The sequence below is a fragment of the Akebia trifoliata genome, chromosome 3, assembly GCF_017979445.1.
Source record: "Akebia trifoliata isolate Shusen 1 chromosome 3, ASM1797944v1, whole genome shotgun sequence".
In the NCBI taxonomy this organism is placed as follows: Eukaryota; Viridiplantae; Streptophyta; class Magnoliopsida; order Ranunculales; family Lardizabalaceae; genus Akebia; species Akebia trifoliata.
In genome coordinates this window covers 56036472-56063338 of record NC_141377.1, presented here as the reverse complement: position 1 = coordinate 56063338, position 26867 = coordinate 56036472, and the positions used below count along the sequence as shown (strand labels likewise).

At 32.9% G+C, this 26867-nt stretch overlaps 2 protein-coding genes across 2 annotated transcripts; one reads left to right on the top strand and one right to left on the bottom strand.

The window, feature by feature from the left end:
* Positions 1 to 4234: 4234 nt before the first annotated feature.
* On the top strand, positions 4235 to 6519 carry LOC147408184 (large ribosomal subunit protein eL43z). The gene is made up of 5 exons (XM_086437062.1): positions 4235 to 4360; positions 5517 to 5556; positions 5885 to 5973; positions 6098 to 6180; positions 6274 to 6519. The coding sequence occupies exons 1-5, from the start codon at positions 4358 to 4360 to the stop codon at positions 6335 to 6337; spliced, it is 279 nt and encodes a 92-aa protein (XP_086293188.1). The 5' UTR covers positions 4235 to 4357; the 3' UTR covers positions 6338 to 6519.
* A 1086-nt stretch (positions 6520 to 7605) lies between these two features.
* Positions 7606 to 17382, bottom strand: LOC147408183 (Histone H3 K4-specific methyltransferase SET7/9 family protein). The gene is made up of 3 exons (XM_086437061.1): positions 15982 to 17382; positions 9105 to 9363; positions 7606 to 8333 (listed from the first exon to the last, which is right to left on the bottom strand). The coding sequence occupies exons 1-3, from the start codon at positions 17187 to 17189 to the stop codon at positions 8157 to 8159; spliced, it is 1644 nt and encodes a 547-aa protein (XP_086293187.1). The 5' UTR covers positions 17190 to 17382; the 3' UTR covers positions 7606 to 8156.
* Between the last annotated feature and the right edge of the window lie 9485 nt (positions 17383 to 26867).

Below are 26867 nucleotides of genomic sequence, written 5' to 3'. Positions count from 1 at the left end.
CTTCACTCAACTTTAGGAAGGTAACTTGATAATGTAGTCAGCAGACCTTCTCTTTATTAATGCTCCCTTACCCATTTCCATCTTTGAGATCAACCATTTATCAATCTCAATGATTTGAATCATTGAGATGAAGATTCAAATAGACGAGATCGGTGATTTTAATGGTTGAGCTCAATGATTTTCATGGTTGATCTTGACGATTTGAGGTGGTATGTGCAAATTGTGCAATCACACATGTGCTACAAAAATTAAGATTTATGCAATGATTATATCGATCTCAATGATTTGAATCCTTGAAATGAAGATTCAAATAGATGAGATCAGTGATTTGAATGTTCGATCTCAATGGTTTTAAAGGTTGATTTTGACGATTTGAGGGTGGCATGTGCAGATTGTGCAATCACACGTATATTACAAAAATTAGGATTTATGCATGATTATAGAAATTTAAGTACATAATTAAGTGAACCAAAGGAGTTTTGACCCATTCACTATGTATCGTGCAAATTACTTAGATGGGCTTTAGAAAGTAACGTTGGGGGGATGAAGAAATATAATTAGAATATAAAATATGAAAGAAAAAGATCTACAAAGAAATGAAAAGGGATCATATTCTATTTGTATTGTATATGAAATGAATCGGGCTATTGGGTTGTTCAACCAACTAGCTTACCTTTTGGGGGAATATGTACTATGCATGAAGCATTAGCAATCTTTTTTAACAATGGGGATAGAAGGCACCGTTTGAACTAACAGAAATAGAGAGGAAACAAAAGTTCTTTTTATTTATTTATTTACCTATTTGCCGATCCATATCGATTAATTTTAGAAATATCTATTATTAACCACACGCCAAGGACCAAATTTGAATTGGTGACACGAGGATTTTCAGTCCTCTACTCTACTAGCTGAGCTATCTAGACCTTTCTCTAATTTTATATCATATATTATTACTAGAGTTTGCAAGGCACAAGCATCCTCTTTTTGAGATTGTAAAGGTAAAAAGGAAGTTAATAAAGTTGAAGGGGTATTATTGGAGAACATCCTTTTTGATATTAAGGGGGTAAAATAGGAAAAAAATAAAAATAAAATTGGAGGGGAATTATTGGAAAATGAAAGAAAAAAGGGAAAATTATGAAAAAATTAAAAAAAAAATATTTATAAAAAAAAAAATCTAATTTTTGAAAAATTAGAAAAAAGATAAAAATCCGATTATTGAAAGATCGATTTTTCTCTCTCCTCTTTCTCTCTCTTCTACATTTAAAAAAAAATTGAATTTTTTTTAAAAATACCGGTCATTGAAAGACCGATTTCTTCTCTCTCCTCTACATTTAAAAAAAAATCGAATTTTTTTAAAAATACCGGCCATTGAAAAATCGATTTCTTCTCTCTCCTCTAAATTAAAAAAAAAAAAAATTATAAAAAAATCCAAAAAAAAAAAATTATAGTGATTATAATTCTAATATTCATAGGAATCAAACTGGAACCGATCCATTGACACCCCTAATGTTCACAAAGTTGGTCACTTTTACATATTATTTATTTGATCTTTTTTTCATCCATTTTTCTTATTCTACAAAATATGCCATCGCTTTTTTAAAGTTAACAATAAATGATGAGATGGTAGTTAAACTCTCCCAAGTCTCAACCCTTCATACATAACGGTACAAGCTAGGCTATTTGCACCCACCATTTGTGCTCATTGCATTCACTTATAACCAAGTCACAAAAATTGGTGAATTTAAAAAAAAAAATCACATTTAAAATGCGATTTGCAATTTCTCTTTTTTTAAACGTGGGATTTGATGTATGATAGAATTTGGTAATTCATAAATGTAGAAATATGGGATTTGATGATGATAACTTGATTTTAAGAATTTTTATTAGATATATATTTTTTCATAATTTTTATTAGACATATTAATCTTGAATGTAGAGGAGAGAGAAGAAACTGGTCTTTCAATGATCGGTATTTAAAAAAAAAATTCGATTTTTTTTTTAAATGTAGATGAGAGAAAAGTGAAGAGAGAGAAGAAATCGGTCTTCTAATGACCGGTATTTTTAAAAAAAATTTGATTTTTTTTAAATGTAGAGGAGAGAGAAGTGAAGAGAGAAAAAAAACCGGTCTTTCAATAATCAGATTTTTATCTTTTTTCTAATTTTTCAAAAATTAGATTCTTTTTGATAAATAATTTTTTTTAAAGGATTTTTTTCATAATTTTCCCAAGAAAAAAAAGGAAATACAAAATGGTATTTTTGAAAACAGATAGAAGAAAAAAAGACACTAAAATTTGAGGTATTCTTGAAAAACGGAAGAAGAGAAAAGACAACAAGGTAAAAGTCTTCATCGAGATACTTCTTTTATGGGGTATAAAGATTGAGATAAAAGAGTAAGGCCTATCATTGTATTTTATTCTAGAGAGATTTATCAGGAAGACCCATCTATTACATTTTTATTACAAAAACTCCCTTACTTTATGAAGTTTGTTACTCAACAAAGCTTGGAGTGAGAACCAAGTTAGCCTAACCAACTTAATAAGATTTCAAATTCAACTTAGGGTTGTTGGGCCCACATCGATTATAGTATTGCCAATCCAACACCACAAACATCTAGTTTTTATAGAAATACCCAGATGAAAAGAAAAAAAAAAACATATATTTTGAGTTTGATTCATAGTGTTGACAATGGAGGACTATTGAATTCCCAAATTTAAAATTAAAATTCAACTTTGAAAATTAACTTTTTATTTTATTTTAATTTTTTTTTCAAAGTTCTTAAATTTTTTTCCTCTGCAACCCTGTGACATCAGATCATTTCTAAATGCCACATGTTGATGCAGCTAGGAAACTTTCTTTACAAACTTAATAAGGGAAGTGATTTTCTTATTTAACAAACATTGGAGTGAGACCCAGATCTTTGAAAGAGATCAAATACATGTACTAACCTCAGTTTTTTAATCAAATATCTATTGTATACTCACATGTTTTTAGATGTTGAGAAGATAGGTAAAGTATTAATTTTAAAAAGTGAAGGTATTGTAGGCATTTATCTTTTTAAAAGATGTGGGTCCCATTCCAGTTATGTACTCAAATGTTTTCCTATGTCAAGATGAGGGAGAGGATAAAACGAGCCCTCATGTAGAAAACTAAGGATATTGCATGTATTTGATATTTTTAAAAAATTTGAGTCCCATTCCAAAGTTTGTCGAGTAGCAAACTTGGTAAAGTAAATGAGTTTTTGTAATAAAAGTGCAACAAAGGCCAGTTTGATAAATCTCTTTTTATTATATAGACCACTATCATCGAGGTATGTCAGATGAAGTATTTTGTGACCTCAACTAGGCTTGTCAATCGATACAAATTGAATCAGATATGTCCATGTTTGAATTTAAATTTGAAATCAACAGATATTTAGAATCATTATCCAAATTCAATTATTGGATATTCGATATTATCTATTTCGAATTCGAATACCTATATTAAACCCCCCCCCCCCCCACATTGTTATCCCTAAGATTTACTTGGCAGATCCAACTGTTGCATTTTTATTACAAAAACTCCCTTGGAGTTCTGACAAACCAACAAACCTTGTAATGGTCATCCTCGTCATAAAATTCAAATTAATGGGATTAATTTGTTGCTTAACATATCTTGGAATGGATCTTAATCACATCAAATTTTGCATAAAAAAACATGATCTGATTCCACAAGATTGTAAATAATTTTTTTTAAGAACTTTGAAAAAAATCGAAAAGAAAAAAATTAATTTTCATTGTTTCCTTTTAGTTTTAAATTTGGGAGTTCGGTAGCCATCCATGTTCAAAACCTACAATAAAGATAAAAAAATGATTTTTTTTTTTTTTTAATATTTTTCTTTTGGATATGAATTTTTTCATGAAATCTAGAATACTGAGGTGTTGTATTGCCAATTTGATAATCCATGTAGCCCAATGATTCTTAATAAGATTTAAAATATTACTATGTTAGTCATTCTAGTTTGATTCATAAAGTAAGATTTGTTCAGCTAACATACTTGATAATACTTGATAAAGTAGGGGAGTTTTTGTAATAAAATTGCACAAGATAGGTCTTAAATCTCTCTATTATTTATTGTACTCAACACACGTGGTGGTACTCTACTCAACACACGTGGTGGGACAACGGAAAGTCTTTTCCGACAATTTACGAGGGTACTTTAGTCACAAAATTGAAAATTCGCTTCCAATTTCCAAAACCCTAGAGATAACATATACATTTTAAAACTGAAAGAAAAGTGTTAGGGTTTGAGCTCGAGTGCGGGAAGAGAGGTGGAGCTCGCTGAAGAAAACCCTAGCCTGCTTCCCATCCATCTGCGACGATGGTGAGTCTGTAATCTCTCTATATGTCTCATTGATTTATTTTTTTTCATAAAAAGAATTTGTTTTTGATTTCCGCAAATGCAAAATATTTTTGAATCGTATTCGAAAGCATATGAATTATGAAGTAGATTTGGCGGATTTTAATGATATTGGACTTGTGATCTTTGGGGAATTTTTTGTTTTTGTAGGATTTATTGGGTAAATAGGAAATAATAGCTTTATCGAATAGTTAGGATCGACTTATCGAAATGAGTTGTTTGAAATGAAATGATTCATCAAGAGCTGTCTGACTAATTCAACCCATAATCTTGATTTATCTTTTACCTGTTTTGTACTCGAAAATAATATTTTATGATCTATCCTGCATTCAAAACTCAAGATCCACAAATAAAAGAGATTGACAGGGTCAATTCCACTAACCATAATGTTTTCTTTTGAGATTATCATATTCATGATAGTCCAATGACCTCCCCAGCCCAGCAACTTGACTTGGACGCCCACTTATTTTTGAAAAACTGGTTTTTTTTTGCTCAAGTGGGAGCCAGATTTGGGCACCCACACGTTTTTAAAAAAATTTGGCTAGCCTGTGGACACCATTAAGGAAATCTCGACGGGACTGTCAATATAGGAGTTTTTTTTTTCTTTAAATGTTTTTTTTTTTTTGGCTAGTGTTGACAGGGTCTTGTTGACATGGTGTTGACGGGATCCTGTTGACACTACCTAAGAAAAAATTTCTGATTAATGTTGCCTTTGTGATTGAGGCTGTGTCCTTGCTAAGCTCGATAAGTTGGAAATAAAACGTGGGTGCCCCTGTGAAAATGGGTGCCCCAGCTAAATATATGGGTGCCCAACACGAGCCTGGTTATAATTATCCTATCCTGGTAGTTTGGGTGTTTAGAGAAAATAATTATGAATGATTGAAAGAAAGTTGACACATCACTTGGGACAACGGGGGCAAGTTAGATTATGCCAGTTTTCCTCAGAAAAAGAGAGAACCATACGATCTTCATTTTGCATCTCTCTCTCTTAGCTGGTCTTTACTCTTTAGTGACTAGCATGATGTCCATGAATTGCATCGTATGGATTGTTCCTGTTAACGTCTTATTAAGTCAATGGGTACAACTTCAGCCATGTTGACGTCTTCGTTTTTGTCTGCAGACTAAGCGTACAAAAAAGGCAGGTATCGTGGGGAAATACGGTAAGTTTCTTATCTATGTTTAGCTAGATCTTGCTATTTGATTTGAATACGCACGACATACCTCAATCATCATATCTGTATGGTTTCACCATAGATTAGAGGGTGCGTTGTTGGTCTGGATGGTTTGGCAATCTGATGCCCATTGCATAGGTCAAAAAATTGCATGGCCATGGCATCCATAAATGACTTTAATAGATGTCCCAAACAAGAAGTGCCAGCAGTTTAACAATCTTGATGATGAGTTGTTGGGGGTACATTTACAATTGGGGTGACGGGTTCATCGCAGAAGATTATAGACCTCGGGTTCAAATATCTTTTGGCATTTCAGGTACCCGATATGGTGCAAGTCTGCGGAAGCAGATCAAGAAGATGGAAGTTAGTCAACATGCAAAGTACTTTTGCGAGTTTTGTGGTAAAGTAAGTTATTTTTCCTACTCTTCAATATTCTTTGTTTCAGTCTTCAACCTGTCGTAGCGGTTATATCAGCTCTTAATGTCACGCATTGCTTAGTCTAAGTCTAATGAATGGTGTGCTGGTGCAGTATGCAGTGAAGAGGAAGGCTGTGGGAATTTGGGGTTGCAAGGACTGCGGCAAAGTTAAAGCGGGCGGGGCTTACACTTTGAAGTAAAGTTCTCTTCTTATATTGTGATCCTCCCTTCTTAATCTCCATCTTTGTGGAAAGGGTACTCATTGCTGTTTGTTTGATTTCTAATACAGCACTGCTAGCGCTGTGACTGTCAGGAGCACCATTCGGAGGCTGAGGGAGCAGACCGAGGGTTGAATGTCATGAGATATTCTTTCTTCTGTTTTTATTTTATTTTTATATTTTAGGGTCTTTCTCTCTAGGAGTTTTGTTACTGAATAGATTTTGTTGGAACCAAGTTTAACATACTTGGAACCATAACAAAGAGGTTTGGATTGTTAAAGATTATTACTTCCATTATCAATGTAAGAAATTTCCAAGTGGTTTTTTTTTTTTTGGATAAGTAATTTCCAATTGTTAACTAGAACTGGTAAAATACTACACCAAGTGCTCAGAATCAATGGGCTCCTGTTAACTGCTTGATATCCGATTTTGCATTGATTTCATATTTTATTTGGAGCTAGCTGTAGTTCTAAACCCCCTACCTTAGCACTTAAATCTATCAGAAAGGAAAGATGTGCAATTCAGTTCAAGTGAGAGTATCTTTCTCATGAACATGAGGAATTATAATTTATGGGTGTTTTCCGATTCTCCTCCTCTTACCAACATTTTTGTGGGTTTGAGGTGTAATCTGAATCGATGCTTGCATTCACAATTTTATTTTTTTTTATTTTTAAAGTAAATTAATTTTTGTATTTTGTGGCTAGGCAAGTAAGATTAGTGTTCTCTGTAGCCCTATAGAGTTCACCGTCTAGGTTGGGCAAGTTGGGAGAACATCAACAATCAATTGACCATGATATGTGGCTGAAACGAACATTTTTCTTTGAATTCAATGAATGCACTATACACTGGCAATCTAAGGCCTTCTAGCTGTGAACTCGAAAAAAAGAGAAAAACAGAAGCCAACCCTGATCGGAAAGAGAATTTATATTGCCACACCAAGATTTCTTATAGCACATTAATTAACATGATTATGTAGCCACGCACTCAACCAGGATGTGGATAAAAAAGGATTCTGAAAAGTTAGGAAAAGGGAGAGGAAGAAGAGAGCAACTGCAAAGCAACTCTCCGATTTCTTCCTTGATCATTCTCATAAATAAATACTTGCAATTATTCCATATATTTTGCTATTAAAAATTAGAATTTTATGATCGACGGCCAGTCTTTACTGAGTGAACCAGAAAGTGATTGTTCTAGTTATCTTAATATTGGGTCTGTGAGTGACAATCACTACTATGATTGATACATGTATTATACTAAATATAGTTGGAATAATCACATTAAGAGCAAAGTTTGAAGAGCTTTTTGAATATATTAGAAGGGGTGGGTCATTGAAAAATTAGAATGTAATTTCTTTTTCCAGTGTTCTATAAAAAAAAGTTGATGTGGTAATGATAATCTCTGCTGAAAAATTGGATATAAACAGATATTATAAATTTAGTTTCTCAAACTGCTTGGGAACCAAGAGTGTAACAACCCGTTGATCTCTCATAAAAGGAACATAGTTCACATACAACAGTGGCTTGGCCGAGGTTTCGCACCATAACGACATGCTACCCTTTACAAGAAAGAACAAAGGAACCAACATTAAGAGACATTCCTACCTACCCTTACCCTTACCAAGTTGGTATTACTAACTTTCACTCATACATCACTCATCCTGTACACATTACATTGAAGCAAAAAAAAAAAAAAAAAAACCAACCTGCTCCCCAATCAGCCATTTCTTTCTTCTGAAACTGAAAGTGGTTCCAAGCCGGTACCTCGTGTTGCATTCTCTCTAAGGAAAATATTAAAAGAAGAAAAACCGATCGAACCACAACATAGAAAATAACAATTAAGAAAAAACGTACTGCCACACCGATGGAAAATTCAGTTTGGCAGCAGTCCAACCTCCTTCCCCATTTGCCATTGTAACACAAATGCTGATATGCTGATAAGGGGCAGCCATTAGGAATCATACAATTGGAATTGGAATGTTGTCGTTATTATTGTGATGCATTCGCTTTTGGACAGCCTTTACAGCCGCAACTCTCGCTGCATTGGCTGCCTTATTAGCTGCTCCTACAGCTCTGTTGACCCTCTCGTCAACTCTGGCCACATCATATGCTTTTTCTGCAGCTCTTCGTGCTTCCTGATAATATCAAGAGTCTGAATTAGAACACTTCCCTACTAATCATTTCCATGTTTGGTGTTCTCACTTGATTTTAGTGACGCACTCTTCTGTAGTCCAGTTTTCATGTTTTTAAGAGTCATATTACAGAAAACATTTACTGTGGATGCCCTTTGATGGCGCCACTGGATCACTACACATGGGGAATGATGGTAAAAAATTTACCAACTGCCAGCCTTTGTCATTGGTTAAGAACTTTAGAATCATCAAATTATTTTTAAGGTAAAAGGACCAAGTATAGAATTGTGTGGTTCTGTAAAAAATAACAAATATACAATATATATATATATATATATATATTATTAAGTTTCTATACATGATGACATGTTCCACACTTGATTGTATATTTTATGATGAAAACAAGTCTAACCATCAATGTATCTTTTGAGAAAATTAACATACTATTGAAAAAATTTAAAACCCATGATATCAAGATATTGAAAAAAAGGATATTATTATTTTTATTTATTTTGAAAAAAAAAACGTGTTTAAAACGTAAAAACAGGTTTCTTCCAAAAAATCATTTAAAAAAAAAAAAAATCTTTAGGCGTACAAAACACGTTTTAAATGAGAAATAAAACAAAAACAAACAGAGTTTTTAGTTACTATGCTCTTAACCAGCAACATTTTGTTTTTATGAAAAAGATGGGAAGCAACATTTATAATTTATAAGAAAATCTTTGTTTTGTGATTGGATATCCTTTCAACAATGGAGCAAGAATATTAAGCTACCTGCACTGCATTCAGTACTTTAGAATGGTTGACGGCAATGGGAGATCCAGGATGGGTGTTCTGTGTGCTTGGGACATCGAGGACACCATTTTGCCAATGACCAGATTGTGTCTCCCCGTTCCTGAACGTGTACATCCCAAGCCCTTGCCTTCTTCCCTCGTGCCAGGCTCCTTCATACCGATGCCCATTTTCAAAACGGTAGACTCCAAATCCATGCATCTTGTCTCCAAAATATTCTCCAGCATAGGTGTCCCCATTTCTGCATACAATTATAGTAGGGTTGGTAATCAAAATTAGATCCCAAGAGTTTGTTTACATCAAGATGTGTGTTAAGGCCACAAATAAAGAAACCTTTACTGCATCTAACATATTATAAAAATAATTAACATTTACTGTAACGTCCTTTATTCAAGACCCATAGAAAAGAATATATTATTGCGTCATTCCATAGTTTGGTAAAGGGGAATCTGAACTAGACCCTGTCGGCATATGTGTTCATAATGTAGAGGGACAAAAAACCACATCCCAAATTCACTTAGTTCTAAAAAAAAGTAAAAAAAATAAATAATAATAATAAGATGCGCCTAGATGAAAGAAAACTGAAAATGTATCCATGAAGTATCCATTACCGGTATTGTTAACATATTGAGCTAACATTAATAGGTCACGCATGTGGAACCATCTGAAAGCCATTAGATTACAAGACCAATAAAAGAGAAATTGCATTTTTGGTTTTTAATAGTAAGATCAGTGTGGTGTGGACAAAGTTCCAAAATATCCTAGAGTCTGTAAGCACCTACTCAATACGCCTACCATGCATTCACCTTTCATAAGCTTTCTGACTGAACTCAAATATCAACTTAGTCATTCAAAAGTAAACTGATATTATGTAGCCAAGTGATCTGGAAAAGACAATCATGACCCCACTTTTTTTTCCATGGCTCTGTTGCGTTTCAGTCATCCAATGTGCATCATTGCTTGCTTGTATATTCAGTCACCCTTACTTTGTTGTTGATTACAGTAATAGTTACAAAAAACAAAAAGGAAACATATGTATATGGGGATGCTAACGTCCAAGATAGTGTGGGGACATTAGCATCATCCAATTATTTCAATTGACAAAAAATGTCCTTGACTTAGTGTTATCTCCAATTATTTAATAAGGGCAATAAGGTCTTTGTAAAAAAACTAATTATCCACTCATTCTCTTTCTCACAAAAGTTAATTTAATTCTCTCTCTCTCTCTCTCACACACACACACACACACACACACACACACGTCATCTACACCCTCTCTCTCATAACTTAAATCAATTCAAGTCACTCTCTCTCTCACAAGTCAAATCGATTCAACTCACAACTCACACACACTCTCTCCACTCACTCCAAACACACTTGTTTTGGACACTCCAAATTTTGAATTTGCACCCCCACTCAATTGTATGTCCGAAAAAAACAAAAAACATTGACCCTGTTATTTCTCTATAAATTTGAAAAACAAATAAAAGTAATTTTCTATATGACTTCTTTTGAGGATCATCCCAATCTTTGCTAATAACTCATTGCCTATATATTTGTAAAATGCCTAAAAAACGTTCTTGATCATAGGTAGGAATGTTTCGATATGCTGGAAGAAAACATTCGCTAATAGTTCATGGTTATGATTGTTACTGAAAGAAACAATGGTCCATCGAGGAACACCTAAATCCAAATCCTTGATATAAACACCTTGGCCTCACAATTACATCGGGGATGATTTTCGATCTCTTTGGTGATCTGTCTTTTTTGGACGAGCCGAACTGGCACGATGGCAAACAAATCCTCATTTATAAATCCCTAATGGATGCTCTTCATTTCCTGGTGTTTGCTCTTCCCTAATAGAGAAACCACTTTTCTTTACGAAATTGCTATAAAATTCAAAAGCATCAATATCACTAGAGAAATATTGTCCTACAAATGGAAGAATATCTTCCAAAGTAAATTCCAAAGCTCGGTTTGTATTACACAGAAATTGGTAAGCATTGACCTTCATTTGTTGAAAGCATCATTGCTGTATCTTCAGAATTTAGTTCATTTCTATAGCATTCACTATTCATGGTTGACATTGTAAGTATCACTGTTCCATTGGAAAAAAAAAAAAAAAGATATTTTAACATTTATCAAGAATTCAATTAGGAAAAAAGATTATAATTCTATAATTCAATAAAGAAAGGTTGTAGAATAAAGGATTCAACCTTGTGAGTTTGTAGTTCAGATTAATAAAAAAATATTTTTCACAACTTATTCCATAGAGAGAGGTTATAGACAAGGATTAAACATTGTGAGTTAATGGTTCAAATTAATCAAAAAAAAGAATTTCACATAACTTCCCTAGACCCTTGAATTCTTTCTCCTTCAGACTTGAGGAAATGGACTATGAGGGAGGGAGGGAGGGAGAGGAGTATGTGACTGTGAAAAAGAGATGAAGAGAGAGAGAGAGGAAGATGAATATGTGACTGTTCAGTTATTGAGAGAGTGTGAGAGTATAGATCATGTGAGCGAGTGAGTTGAATTAACTTGAGTTGTGAGGGACAGTGAATGGAGAGAGAGTAGTTGAATTGATTTGAGTTGGAGAGAGAGAGAGATAGTGAATTAAATTAACTTTTGTGAGAAAGATAATTAATTTTTGTACAAAACCTTATCACCCTTATTAAATAATTGGAGTTAACACTCAGTCCATGACATTTTTTGTCAATTGAAATAATTGGATGACGCTAACATCCCCCACTATCTTGGATGTTAGCATTCCCCTATATATATTGTCATTGTTAAGAAAAGAGAAGGTAAATGAATTGGAAGCAGAGAGACTTTCCGCAGTGGATCCAGGATTCAATAGTTGGAGTGGGGTTCGAACATTTCAAGAGTGAGGTTTGGAGAAAGGATCAGCTACAAACTGTGGGATTGAGGATTAGAGGTGGAAGTGGCTACCTCAGCAGTAGGTTTTAGTTGTTAAGACTTAAGACAACTACCAAACATAGATACATAAAATATAAAGCAGGAAATAATCTCTCATTCTACATCTGACCCATCGTGCATAATGCAAAGTTCCTTTGAGTTGATGACTAACTCATGTACGCCAGATCTCGTTAATAGGTTAGAAGCCATAAGACGAGCAAATGGGGAAAGTATAATGGCCCATGTGCTTTATTTGACCATTAAAACAGGGGAGTTGAATTTTCTCACAACAGCTCATACTTGTTTTCTTTCTTTCTGTTTTTTTCTTTATTTTTTATACAAGCAAATTGTTAGTGGATAAAGGTGTGTTTCGAACCTAGGTCATGGCATCAAAACTCTGGGACTTTACATTTTAACAGCTAACCTTCTTCACAACGGTTACTGCTCAAGTATCAACCAAGTAGATAGGTGTCAGTAAAAGTGGGAACGGGAATTTTTTCTCCATATGTTTGTGCCAGCAAATGAGTCTAATGAACAATCTCTTTCCATTTAAAAATAAATTCCTTGAAAAGCTTATCTCAAACTTGGACAAAGAGTAGTGGCATTAGTATTTAGAAAATAGTGGCATTAGTATTTATAGGACTGAATTTATATCCTCAATCTTGTCTTAAAAATGAGTCTATTTTGCAAGAAATGGACTAAACCAAGGTGCAACGAGCTTAAAGTAATCTAGTACTAAACCTTGATCATTTGTGTTTCTAAATCTGAGTGCCCAATAACTATGGATACAATGACTTAACATGCATAACTGGGACTGATGCACAGTCCCGATGAAAGTATGCCTACTTTCACACCATGCTGCAGTCCGGGTGGAAAAAGATGATAGACTTTCCATAAAAAACAAGACAATAGTTTGGTGCCCTCAAATTTTTTCTTTCTTTCTTTTTTATAGGTAATCTGGTTAGTAAGGTGAAATTGGGTTCAAGGGGATTTAAAACTAAGACGTGGGAACAACACCTGTCTTACCAACTTAGCTTAGTTGGCACTTCATTGGACACTGAAATTTGATTAGAATCACAATTCCATCCTTTCTACGTGGTGTATGCCTTAAGCACTAATGGTAGGTTCTTTGTTCATTCATCAGAGTGAACTGAAATCCTCACATCTGATATCCCTCCGCATGAACAAAATGTAACGTTCTTATCAAACTAAAATTCAGCACTGGTGTCTTAATCTATTTGGTAAGCATCTTTGTTTGTCTCAGAATGCAGAGGAAAGCGATGGAACCCACTTTTGTAAGCCACGAAGCTTCCAATCAACAAATCAGTAATAGCATTGTCCAAGTAAACTTGAGGACCAACAATAAGTTGATAAGAATCCATTTAGAGAAAACTGAACCGTGTTGTTCTAATGGAGTATCTAGGAAAGATGTGATCTCAACATAACATCACTTCTAAAGTACATGAGCAAGTCCATGTTTGTCTATAGTTCCCAAAGGAAAAAAAAGGACACTAATGTGGGAAAAGTCATCTCTCCAAGTTTACACCATATTTCTATCCTCACAAATATAAAAGTCCACACAAGATTGTGAAATGTCAAAAGTACAAATACTCGAGGCATGACCCTATTGACAAAGCTATAGACAAAATTACATCAAAATTATACTAATTAATGGATCGGTATTAGTAAAGCAAATACAGAAAACCAAGCCAAGAATCACACATTATAGAGTTTATAAAGGACCATACATATCCAACCAATGATCGGCACTAAACAACCCTGAAAAAAGGCATTTTAATAAAAGATTCATGACCCCTAGAAATCATTATCACTTCTTGAACTACTAGAAAATGTCACTCCATTGTTCCACGTGACAAACATTACACAACATCTGTGATGACCTTGTTGCAAGTTGCAACAGTTTCAGGCAGTCTCATCCATCATTCATATCTAAGGTTTTATATCCCTAGTCCTGATTAGAGGATTTGGGTGTTGGGGGGGGGAAGGACATAAATTTGACTTGACAGATCAAGAAAATCAGGCCCAATATCAATTTTATGTTTGAAGAAAAAGAACTATACAACATTAATAGTAAAAAAGGGAATGTATCGCAGTCAAGAATCCGAATAGGTTCTAAGGATCTGAATGAATTTATGTCTCACTTGATCATTAGTCACTGAGAGGTTCCAAGCAAAATTCCCTAGTGTCTGAAAATTCAGCAAGTATTTTTGTTGTTGTGGAATAAGAAGCTTTCATATCTTATAATCAATTTTTTTTTTTAAATTATTATAATTGTTTTCGATTCACCAGCTCTTATCCTCCAAGTAGATTGGAAATTGGAAAGTAGATAGATTGAAAAAACTCAAAATATTTATTTTATAGCATAGTATTAAATTTTGACATATTTCCATGAAATATATCAAAATATTTCATTTCCACAAGTTTTGACACGAAATTTAACCGACGGTTTCTTTTTGTATATATTTCGGTGGAAATCACTATTCATTTCACGAAATATTTCGATGAATAGTAAATTATGACTGAATTATCAAATTTTAAGTATAAAAATGTAATATTTTGAGGAATAGTAAACTTCGACTGAAATATTCTTTTTTGAAAAAATTTATAGTTGCTTTTAGAAAGAACTTGTAAATTACATATTGTATTTACTAATAAAATATTGCACATAACATTCATCCGTGGGTATAAATAAATTATGATTAGGTAGTTATTTTATCTATATTTTAATGTACGCTAAACGTATTAGTATATCTATATAAGCGTGTACACAATTAGCCATGTTTTAATTAGGTGGATACATTAGCAACTTATTCATACTTATTCAAAAAATAAGAAATATAATAACACATGAATCCAATTTAATAAATGTTTTACATATTAAGTTGTACGTAGTTAACGCAACTTATTATTCTTATTTCCATATAACAAAATGTTGTTGTTATTCAATTTCACACTCCATATGGTTCTTTATCGAATCTTGATGACTTAATGGGTGTGTTTTAATTCCTATTTTATCATTTCCTATAGGGTCAATGAACATTTCTTCAATATTTCTATCATTTTCATCATTTACAAAAAATTGTATTAATTTACACATTAATCAAAATAGACACCGAAATCGAAATTTAATACCTTGTTTTATAGTAAGGGGTTAATATAATAAAGGAAATGGAATAAAAAAATGTTACCGGGCGGGTAATGAAATGTGGAGAGTTGATGCTTATCATTTTTGAAAGAATACTCAATTAAACTTGTTTTTGGAACGCAGACTAAAGGGGAAAATTCTTTCTAAGAAATATAAGAATTCAGGCTATCCTTTTTGAAGGGATGTTAAAGTAAAGGACCTCTTATGCCAAATTCTGAGTCCTTGGTTCTGATAGTGGCTTCACATGGGCAGTGTGAGAGAAAATCTCTTCAACAGCCCAAACTAAATGCATGAACTCATGGCAAAAAATGATAGCAAACGCTTCTACAGTATCAGTGGAACGTGTGCATGAAAGCTCAGCAAGAAATTATTGAAAATCTAGAGATATCTCATTTTTTATTTCACCTTGCCAATCGCTCATTAGCCACAAATTATTCAAAGCCTTAGACCTCAAAGGTCACTGCCAAATAACACAGATTCAATAACATGGAAACTCAAAAACTTAAGACATCCCATAATTCATAATCCAATAACCAAAGAACCAAATCACACAAATTCAAGAATATAACACCATAATACCATATACCTTCAATATCAACTAACAAACGCTGCATGTTCCAATAAGACATACAATAACAAAAACTACAAACATGAATCTTATTTCACCATTTAACTCTAATATGAACCATAATGGAAAGATGTCTATTCAGAGACATGTGACAAACTCCAAATAATAACAATAACAAAAAAGGAAAAAGAAAAGAATTGAATATTTACCTGAAATGGTAATGACCAAGGCCGTGTTTGACTCCCCACTTGAACTCCCCAACATATCGACTCCCATCCTCGCAGGTATGAACTCCACATCCATGACTCTGCCCATTCGACCACTCACCAGCATAAACGTCTCCAGTGTAAAATCTATACACCCCGAACCCGTGCCTCAATCCCTGCCTATACTGCCCGCGATACCGACTCCCTCTCGCCCATGTTTCCACCCCATACCCATCGTACTTCTCATCGACCCAATCCCCCTCGTACCTCCCACTCATGTAATAATAATAAACACCACTCCCAGAACATTTCCCCTTGTGAAACTCCCCCTCGTAGACATCTCCATTACTGTAAACCTGAACCCCATATCCAGAATTGATCTTTTTTTCTGGTTTCGGCTTTGACCCAATTGACCAAAGAACGGGCGCAGCCCGAGAGGAAGGAGAAGAGGAGTAGGGAAGTTTAAGAGGGAACGACCGGGAAAGGAAGAGACGTATTGAAGGGAGGCGAGGAAGTGCGAGGTTGATTGAGAGAAGAAGAGCGGCGGAGAATGCAAAAGCAGTAAGAAAGTCGAGGATGAAGGAACGATTGGGATTGAAAAGGAAGAAGTAGAATGATGGGAAGGAAAGGAGGAGGAGAAGACGGAGGTGGAGGCGAAGGCGGCGGAGGTGACGAAGGATTCGGAAGAAGGCCGCTCTTGTGGCTGATTGTATTAGAAAAGGAGATGGGCAAGGGCAAGAAGAAGGCGAATTTGAATTCGAATTTGAAGAAATGGGTATTGATGAGAAGGGTGAGGAAGAAATGGGTTTTTGGTGGTGTTGGTGATGGTGGAGAGAAGATAGAGTAGGAGAATGAGAAAGGGTTGAAGAAGAGTGGTGGTGGTGGTTCATGATGGGTCTTTTGTGTGGAGTGGAGAGAAGGTTTGATGGGCTGTTGTTGGTGATGGATTCATGTTGGGTGGTTGTTGTTGGTGGTGATTTTGATGATGGGTTTTGGCGGTGAGAGGTTGGGGATTGAGGGATTTGGATTTGGAGATGTGTTTTATGAAGATTTGATGATGATGATGATGATGTTGGTGGGGTTGAAGTTAGGGATTTTAGGGTTTGAGGGTGGGGATGATGGATAGAGAGGAGTGGCGGTGTAGGATTGAAATCGGAAGAAACACCACTGCTTTCTTTTCCGATCTGAACTTCAGATTTCTTTTGATGCATCACATTACATAAACACCAAATATCCCTTTGTTTCTCCTTCCAGATTTCTCTCTCTCTCTCTCTCTCTCTCTCTCTCTTTCTCTTTCTATTTGCTTTTTAATTTTCTCTGTTTCTGATTTTCTATCTGCTTTTGATTCTCTCTTGTTCTCTGTTTCTGTGTTTGTGAATTGTGATGGATTTTGCGGAAAGAGAAAAAAGAGGAAGAACCACACAAAGAATTTATTTAGGGATAAATATTATCGAAATTACATAAATACCCTCCATTTCATTTTAAAACTACTGAAATGCTTATCCTTTTGAGATGATGATTAGTTAGTACATGAGTTAAGAAATTGATATTTGAAATATTTTAAAAATAACTTAAGAGGTATTTAAAAAAAAAATGAATAGATAATTTAAGTAATCTTTTCAATAAATAAATTTATTAATATGATGTAAAGAATTTTTTTAATTTAAAACATAATTAATATGAATTTGCATAAACAATACCTTATGCTTACTCTTCTCTTATTACATATATATAATATTAAAGAAAGGTAATGGTATTTTCATAAGAGTCGAGTTGGAGCTACATTGAAATTGACATAGCTTCACACATTGGTGTGCATAGAACCATAGATGCTTCTCGTTGTATCTCGATGAAAATCATCTATGGCTCTGTACACACATCCACATTAGTAACGTGTGAAATGATGTCAATTTTAATGTTACTTCAACATTTTTCTTTTTATAATTTTAAAACCGGTTAATGTTAATTTGTTCATCACTATTTTTTTTGAGACAATGTCATAATGTTTTTTGTAATTTGAAAAGAGTACTCAGCCTTCTCTCATTATAACATACTAAAGATGATGAATTCACATTAAGGGACCTAAATTTATAATGTATGATAAATTATATAAGGGAGTTATTATTGCCACATCAAGTTTTGTTAACGTTGCACCAATTGTGTACAATTCTTTTGTGATTTACATATGAATTGGTGTAGCATTAGCAAAAGTTGGTGTTACAATGAAATGTCATGTGCTTCAACCCGTAACATGAATTGTGTAATCAATATATATTCATGCATGTTTTGAGCAATCGATAATGGTTTAACAATAGTTCCCACACTAATAAAAGGTGGGCTCATTTTAAAGTATGTAGAGTATGAGGCCTATGAGATAAGGTAACATGCATGAGGAATAGATAGTATATATTAGGTGAATTAAGAAAAGTAGTCCTCTAGAATGACTTCTCCTAGAGAAGACAAGTTCAAACCTAATTATAAAACAATTGTCTTCACAATGTTTATATCCACCATAGAGAGGGGTTCAGATTCAATCTGACATGCATCTCAAGGACAATTTTCAACTTGATTCATCTTTCACTTGTCTCCCTTTCCAAGAGTATCCCTTCACCTTTATTAACTTTCCTCTTTTACCCCTATCCAAGAATACCTTTTAAGCTTTAGATATTGTATTTCCTCGTATATCCCAATTTTAGATTGTTCATCCCCAATCCCCCCTTTCCCAATGATACCCCTCCAACATTATTGCCTTTCTTTTTGTACACCCTTAACACTTAAGGGGATATTTGTGCGGATAGGTACATTTTCATATGTCGATACTTCTTTAGAAACTTATAGAACAATCAAAGTTAGGCAAACAAAAAATAATCAATCTCAAGGTGTTGCCTTCAATTTTTTTTTTTCTTTTCATTTAGCCAAGGTTTCGAGAGAGCATCTATGGAGGGTAGTTTTCACTTGTTGAGTGAGAAAGATGATTTGAGTGGTGGGAAGGTTCTCTAATCTTTGCAAAAAACTAAAATAGGCATCACTACCTTAAAAAAAAAATCTCTTCCCATAGAAGTCGTCTAAAAATAGAAGAATGTAATTAGTCACAAATCATATAATAAGAATAAAACACATTATTATCTACTATTCCACAATAGTTTACGACTCAAAGTTGTGTGTCTTCTCACATCCCAACTATTATGGCTTTCTTGTTCGTATCCTATAAACCTTCATTCGATTGTGAGTTTCTTGTCGATGAATAAATAGGAAGAGTCATAGGATCTTTAACTTTCATATTAGTCCTTTCCATCAGTATAATCTTACCATACTCAAACAACCATTCAATAAGTTCATCTAGAATCTTCTTTGATTATTAATCTTCTGAACGTACACGAGAAAGCCAGTCTAACCTTTATTTGCATTCATGTCAAGTGAAAAAGCATCTATGGTTCCTATAACTCACATCAAGATATACCATATTATGTCCAATCTTGAGGTCACTCCAACACAACTCTTTTCATAATTCCATCCAATAAAGTTTCGATCCAATAAGTTATTAAAGTGGATCTCGATTCGATCTCATTCTTATACGGTTAGTTCCAGATCAACACCAATCCAATTCAGATAGAACCATTTTGATTGCCCCCATGAAAAGATAATTATTTCAAAATGTAATTCCATCTTAAAAATGTGCAAATTACACACTACTAACCATGAAATAATGAAAAATTTAATAACATAATTTCAAAATAGAAAAAAATAGAGGCACTCATGTAATTATAAGTGTTTAAAAAGGGCATTAAAGAGTTGTGACCCGGATTTGATCTCTTAATTAGGGATGTCAATGGATAGTCAAAAATTCGAATCCGATTCAAATTCAAACAATCGGATATTATCTAAAAATTTTGGATATCAAATTCGAATTTTGATAGTTTTATATATTCAAATCCTTATTGAATACATATTTAGATATTAATATTTCAATTCGATAATATTCGATTCGAAATAATATATTATATATATTATTTATTTTATTTATTTATTATATATATAATATAATATTAAAAAAAAAATTAATAATGAAAAATTAATTGACTAAAGAAAAATTGTAATTTTTTTTTTAATATATAAATTATTCAAATTCTAATTAAATTCAAATTTGGATAGAGTTTTAGAACCTCAGTTCGATTCGAATTCAAATATTAAATAAAATTTTTGGATTCGAATGCATATAATAATGTATTCGAACCGATAAGCATCCGTTGACAACCCTACTCTTAATTCTCATGAGTCATGACCTTGCGCCCGTCTCACTTCATTAAGGGTAGGACAAATTTTTTTTTCAAATCCTATGTGGCAGTTCTATGTAATGACAAGTGGTAACAGAAACAACCGTCGATAGGACAAGTCTTTTCTACCGGCTAAAGTGATTGAAAAAGATGTCTCTTTATTACTTTCCTTAAATTAAATTAAAAAGAGACGATTCCATTAAATTACCGAAATGCCACTCTCACTTTTCCTTGGCTGTCTCAGTCATAAAAATCTTCAAATAAGAGATCAACCCATTAGGTAGACGACTCAAAGAAGAATAATTGCTGAATAAGGTAAAATAATTACTCTTTAACTTCATTTAAAAAAAAAAAAAAAAATCTTCGTGTGTCATTAAATCTCAAGAACAAAACAAGAATTTTTAGGGAGCTTGAACAAAATGGGTTTTGGGCTTTATAGCAATTTATAAAAGATTTGTAGATAAGGGTAAGCATCATGAATTATGGAGAATCTATAAGGGACTGGTTCACAAGATTATATGAATCAAACGGCTATAAATGAGGCTGTTTTTTTTTATATTAATTTTTTTTTTTTTTTTTTGTAAAGTACTTCTGTTTTAAGTACTTCTAGTTCCTGTATCAAGACAGATCCTTAGGTTTTTTTTCTTAGGTAAATTACACTTTGACCTTTTAGAGTTTGGCATAATTCTATTTTAACCCCTTAAAATTTGATAATTGCACTTACCTCCCTTATAATTATTTAAGGGATTCACTTACACCCTTCTGTCAAAATTTTATCAACCTAATAGTTAAATTCCTTTTATGAAGACCAATTTGCCCTTTTAAAATCTAAATTTTTTTTAATAAATAAAAATATGCCTACGAAGAAATGAGTTCAATGAATGTTTAAATTGAGTCATTTTAATTATTATTTTAAAGTTTATTTATTTTAATAAAAAATAATATAAAATAAGAGGGTAAAATAGTAAAATAACATCTAAATTTTAACCTAATCAATGAAAGGGGAGGTAAGTGCAATTTTCAAAACATTAAGGGGTCAAAATGGAATTATGTCAAAATATAATTTATCGTTTTTTTTTTTTCTTTCCATGACATGTGGTCATTTATAATTTGTTTTCAAAGTTAATGTGTCAATGCCGCTCTTGAACCTCATTCTTCTCTAATTAATCAATGAAAAATAATCTCAATACTTTCATTGACTTTGTCGTCATCATCATCATCTTTGTTTCACCAATCATTTTTTTTATGGACGGTTTTCACCAGAGTTATCATTATCATGTTTATAATTGATTTTGAGAAGAAAATTTTCAGATTTTTAAGTTCTTCTTCCTTTACTATAGAAGACAAGATTAACGTCAATGAACGTGCCACCAGTTTGAAAACATACGAATATATCTCAAATATTCACCAAAATGAGAAGAATTCACACGTCCCATAAAGTATTTGATTTCCCATCTCAACCGCACGAAAATGACCTTCCAACAAATTCCCTAACGTTTTTCCTCAAAAATAATATAATCTATTAACCCAAAAATAATATAACCAATCATTGAAAGAGAGGGATTGAAATTCTCCAAAAATTGCTCAATTTTGTTTCACACCAATCTATGAACTTAGAGACATACCAACATGAAGTTTAATATAATAGTTTTAGTTCTAAGTTTGTATTTGATTGAAAAAGAATGGATAATTTTGTCCTAATTCTCTAGGGTTTGATGAAAATTAGAGATACACCCCACATTTTTCTTATTGATGACACACCATTACATCATGAACAACATTGTAAGTGATTTTATTATCAAATCAAATCACAACATATAATAAAAGCACTTATGATGTTTCTCCAAAATCTTTGATTTTTCTTCTCAAAACGCATCTTCAATCTCCCCCAAAAGACATACTCTTGAGATTTAAATCAACGAAGGGATATGTCATCAGTTTGAAACCTTGGCGGCCGGGTATCTATAAATATTACCAAAACTTGGAGGAGTAACTCAAAATTATCGAAAAATAATCCAATAATTGAATGAGATCTCAACATCATATAATGTTGGAGGGATGCCTAGAATCCTCTTTCCTCTTGTTTGTATCCAACTACTTGGTACTTTTGAACCCACCATTTCTTGTCCCTGTCATCACCCCTCACTCTTCCATATCTCTTAGTCCCTTCATTCATGAAAGTGTAACATCACCTTTGAAACCCATGTCTTTATTTATTATTTATTATTTATTTTTATCTATAAAATGAAAGAAAGCCAAGCCTTTCCTTATCTATGTTATTAAATCTATGATTGTAGATATCTATTGAAAGTTTATGAGATGATGTAAGAAAACCCAAGGATGAAAGTGATGGAAATTGGACCTGGTCCTTGATATTTGAATTTAATATAGAAATGTATCTAAAAATATCTCTTATCTTAAAGTTAAGATTGAGCAGTTAGGACCGTCCGATAAGCTTGATTGTTTTCTATTTTTAATTATTTAAAAAAAAATCCCTTGATTCGGCCTTCCGAATGATGGGTCGTAACCTCTGTGTGTATGAACCACATTTTTGTAATATTTATTTAACAATTTGGGGTAAATGAGTGATGCATAAGTAATAGAATTTTCCTTCAAGAAATGTTAAAGATAAGCTTATTAAAAAGGTAGAAACAAAAGTATTCAAATAGATCTTAAAGTTTTGACTGGATAATTTGGATCATACGATCGTATTAATCTTTTTTCCTTATCAAGGAGATCCCATGGTGATGCCAACTTTAGAATAGAGGGTCACGCGGAGCTAGGACTTTTTTTTAGTTGGGGCAAAAATTGGAGGAAGGTGAGGAGGGAGTAGGGGCAATAGGGTAAAGCGGGGCATATCAATAGTTCAAAATGTAAGGATATCTCAAATTTAAGCATAAATTTAAGGGTATCTAAAATACCCAAAAAAGTTGAGTGGGGGCAATTGCACCCAGTGTCTCCTTACTAGCTCCGCCCCTGGTTGCAACCTACGTGTATGAGAATTGACATATGTATATGACACATAGGGTTTAAACTCGTCCGAGACATAAATGACTTGGAGGAGGACGGGTATAAAGGAATTGGGGAAGGTAGCTTTTCCAATTTATGGACGAGAAGAATAAGAGTTCACACATGTGAGGTCAACGAGTCGGCTTAATGCCTATCTCTGAAGCAATTGAGTGAGTTAATCATGTGAATCATCCATTGCATCAAATTGTTCGAGATTCAAGTTGAATTATTCAATGTTTTAAAAATATTGGTCAAGTTTTTTGAAAAATCTGTCTGGTAAGTTGGATTTTAGTTTTTTTTTTTAATATAAAATAGTTAATATTTAGTTATTTAAATGTTTGCGATTTACATATATATATATATATATATATATACTGAGTTTCTATTAATCTACTTTGTAATTAAACGTAACAATTGGGGGCATTTATGACCACTCAAATTTTGGCATCGAACCCGTCAACTCTGCCTTCTCTCATTATAATAGTAAAGATAATTATTTAATTATAAATGTGATTTACTAGAAAAAAAAAATATAACAAATTATAATGATTTGACTTGTAGGCTGCCCTTAAAGAAATGTTAATTGTTACACTTGTAAATCCAATAAAAATAATTTAATTTTTTAAGCTTTTGAAAGATTACAAAAGAATAATTTTTCTTGGAAAATGTTAATTCAATTTTAGAAAGAGAGAAAATTTATAGCCATAGATGATTTCATGATTTTGGGTTTGAGAATCAAGGGTTTGAAAACCTTGTCCAATAAGAGGTGGGACAAAATTTTATGGATTGATTGCGGACTTAAAAAAAAATTATTTTGTAAAACAACCGATGGACGAAATTATACTCAAAATTCAATCGGATCTACAACAATTAAGGGTACAGATTGAGGGAATATTTTGGGGTGTTTATGGCAATTAAAAAATATTTGAAAATTAATACATGTTATACTCCGAAGTCGAAAGAACAACTTATGTACTTTTTATCTAGAAAAATGTAAAAAATAATATGAAGTTAGCTTGGATAAAATTTTCACATTAAAAAATAAAAAAATTTATCTATTGTATCAAGTCCTGTCGAAAAAATTTATTTATTTTGCACCAAACATGCCATTCTTGTTGATCTAGATTTATTGATTGGGTGATTTAGACATGCCCCCTCATCATTTTAGGGAATATTTGAGACACCCCTGTGTTCAAATTATTTCATGATGTACTCCTTTGACCTTGGTTTACATTAGATGATTAATGTAAAATGAATTACATGCACTCATCTTCAATCCCGGCAAAAACAAAAAACCATTGACTTTCAATTATTAAAAGTCGTTCCCAAAATGTCATTTTCAACGTCTCATAGAAAATCCTTGATTTTTTTATCCGAAAGTCCATTGTTTTGTAATTCCCCAAAAAAATTCTTATATATTAAGAATAATGATTTTCTAACTACCCCTTTGACATACTCTCCTAATGTGCAACATGGGAACTGATTATAGCCTCATAGGTGGAAGTCAAGGGTATTTAGGATATTTTTTATGCCCTCTTGGAGAAGACCGAGGTCAGGAAGTCGAGTGCCAACAGTTTAAAAACAAGGGTACCCCAGATATTCACGAAAACATGGAGGACAAGTTTTAAAAACTTCTCTTCTATAAGGCTTTATCATGTTCTACAATTTTCAGAAATAGTAGAATCTTTTTTTAGGTTCTATAATCTATATGGGAGCTAAGAAAAGATTTTCTCAAATATGTTTTTAAAATTTCTTTCACTGGTTTAAAAATTCATTAAAAGCTCTAAATCTATAGAAATTTCTTTTGATATATATTTTTTTTCCAGAAAATAAAAAATGTTTGATTGAATCTACTTGCAAATCATATTTTTCTGATAATTTTTCCAATACAATCAAATGTTCAAATTAAAGGTCCAAATCAAAGGTCTAGATCATTTCTAAGTTTAGTGGAAAAATATTAGATACAATCTAGGACCAATAACCCTTCTACTGTATGAGAAGGGAGGCCTGACCTGTCGCCAACAATAATAGCCACATGGCCAGCTTTGTTGGGATTTTATAGTACAACTAGACTATATTTTATATTATTGTACTTCATATTAGTTGTTGATGTTTGTTTTGCATCATATTTATCAATTAAAATGTTCCAATAATGTTTGATGGATGAGAATTATCATATTTATGTGAACAATATTTAGATTATAATTTATATAATTTTTCTTCATTTATTATCGTGAATCTGAACAGAATAGAATGGAGTAATATGATTTATTTAGAGAGCTACTAATGTAACACCAATTCCTATATAAATCATCAAAGAATTGCATACAGTTGGTGTGGCGTTAGTAAAAAATTGGTGAAACAGTAAAAATCAAGCCATTAAACATTTATCTAACTAAATGGAATTCCAAAGAAGATGAAACAGTTAAAAGTATATTACCAAAACTGAAATCCTCATAGAACAAACATAAACCCCATGATGAAACTCAACTTCTCTGGAACAACATTAAATATTTAGATTCAAAGTCACCCCATATGAGCAAGAGAAGTAAAACTTCCATTAGACATTTTCTTGATAAGAAATTAAAATGGAAGGCTATTTCATCAAGAACAATGATGAATATGATTCATTGGATGGTAAAAACCTGTTTCTAGTGAAAATCAATTAAGTTTTTCTACTTAAGAGTTCAAAGAAGCAAACCTCTCACCTTTAAATTCAAACCCCTTTCTTGACCTTCTTTCAGAAAATCATTTCAAATTAATCAAAAAATCCAAACAATAACCTTTGAAAAACTTATCAAATAACCTTCATCTCTTGCTCATATTTTTATTTTCCTAATCAATTGATAAAATAAAACAGTACCCCACAACAAACATAAATAAAAGTTTTGCCCCAATTAATATCATATGTAAAGAGAACTTTTGGTCCGGATAGAGTATATTTACATTAAGAGCTATTTACTCAAACAAGGCCACATGCAAGCTATAATCTGTGTTGATTTGTGGGATGAATAAGATGAGTAACTTAACCCCATTGTCATGTAAGAAACGAGTTCGATTTGTCATCTATAAATATGTCTTCTTCCTGGAAAAAAAATAAAAAAATCTCACAACTTGATACAATGGGGGAGGCAGCGGCAACTACTTTTACCAAGGGCAAGAGCAGTGAAAACGACTGGAGATTGGAGGAACTAACGAGAGAAGGATCAAGGAAATAGGGTGAAGGACAATGAGTAGATGTTTTTCAATAGGAGTAATTTAGTGAAAAAAAATCCTCCTTTTTTTTTTTTTATAAAGGAATGTGCTACCTGCATGAACGAATTTCAAAAGCCCAAAAAATAAGCTCCAATAGAAAGTGCTAAAAGAGCTCCATAGTGAAGTACTGTTCGGGGAGATCTTTAGATCCAAACACCCTTGGGAGTGCTTCTAGCTTTGGGCGGGGAGCTAGAAAAAAAATACATTACAGAAAAATTAAATGGCTCAACATTATTAGTTAGGGATGTCAGATATTAGTAATAAACTGAAATGGCTTTTTCCCATCTAACCTACTTACTGTGAACTAGCCTTTTTATTTATCTTCCATGAAATCCATGCTCTTTGCCAAAA

Bases quoted from the DNA above. Each gene is read 5' to 3' on its own strand.
- LOC147408184 (XM_086437062.1), top strand. The intron at 5,557-5,884 runs GTAAGTTTCTTA...TTGGCATTTCAG, and splicing joins AGGTATCGTGGGGAAATACG to GTACCCGATATGGTGCAAGT. The intron at 5,974-6,097 runs GTAAGTTATTTT...GTGCTGGTGCAG, and splicing joins TTTGCGAGTTTTGTGGTAAA to TATGCAGTGAAGAGGAAGGC.
- LOC147408183 (XM_086437061.1), bottom strand. From the start codon at position 17,189: ATGCATCAAAAGAAATCTGAAGTTCAGATCGGAAAAGAAAGCAGTGGT. The intron at 9,364-15,981 runs GTAAATATTCAA...AATTGTATGCAG, and splicing joins CTTGGTCATTACCATTTCAG to AAATGGGGACACCTATGCTG. The intron at 8,334-9,104 runs GTAGCTTAATAT...TGATATTATCAG, and splicing joins AAGTACTGAATGCAGTGCAG to GAAGCACGAAGAGCTGCAGA.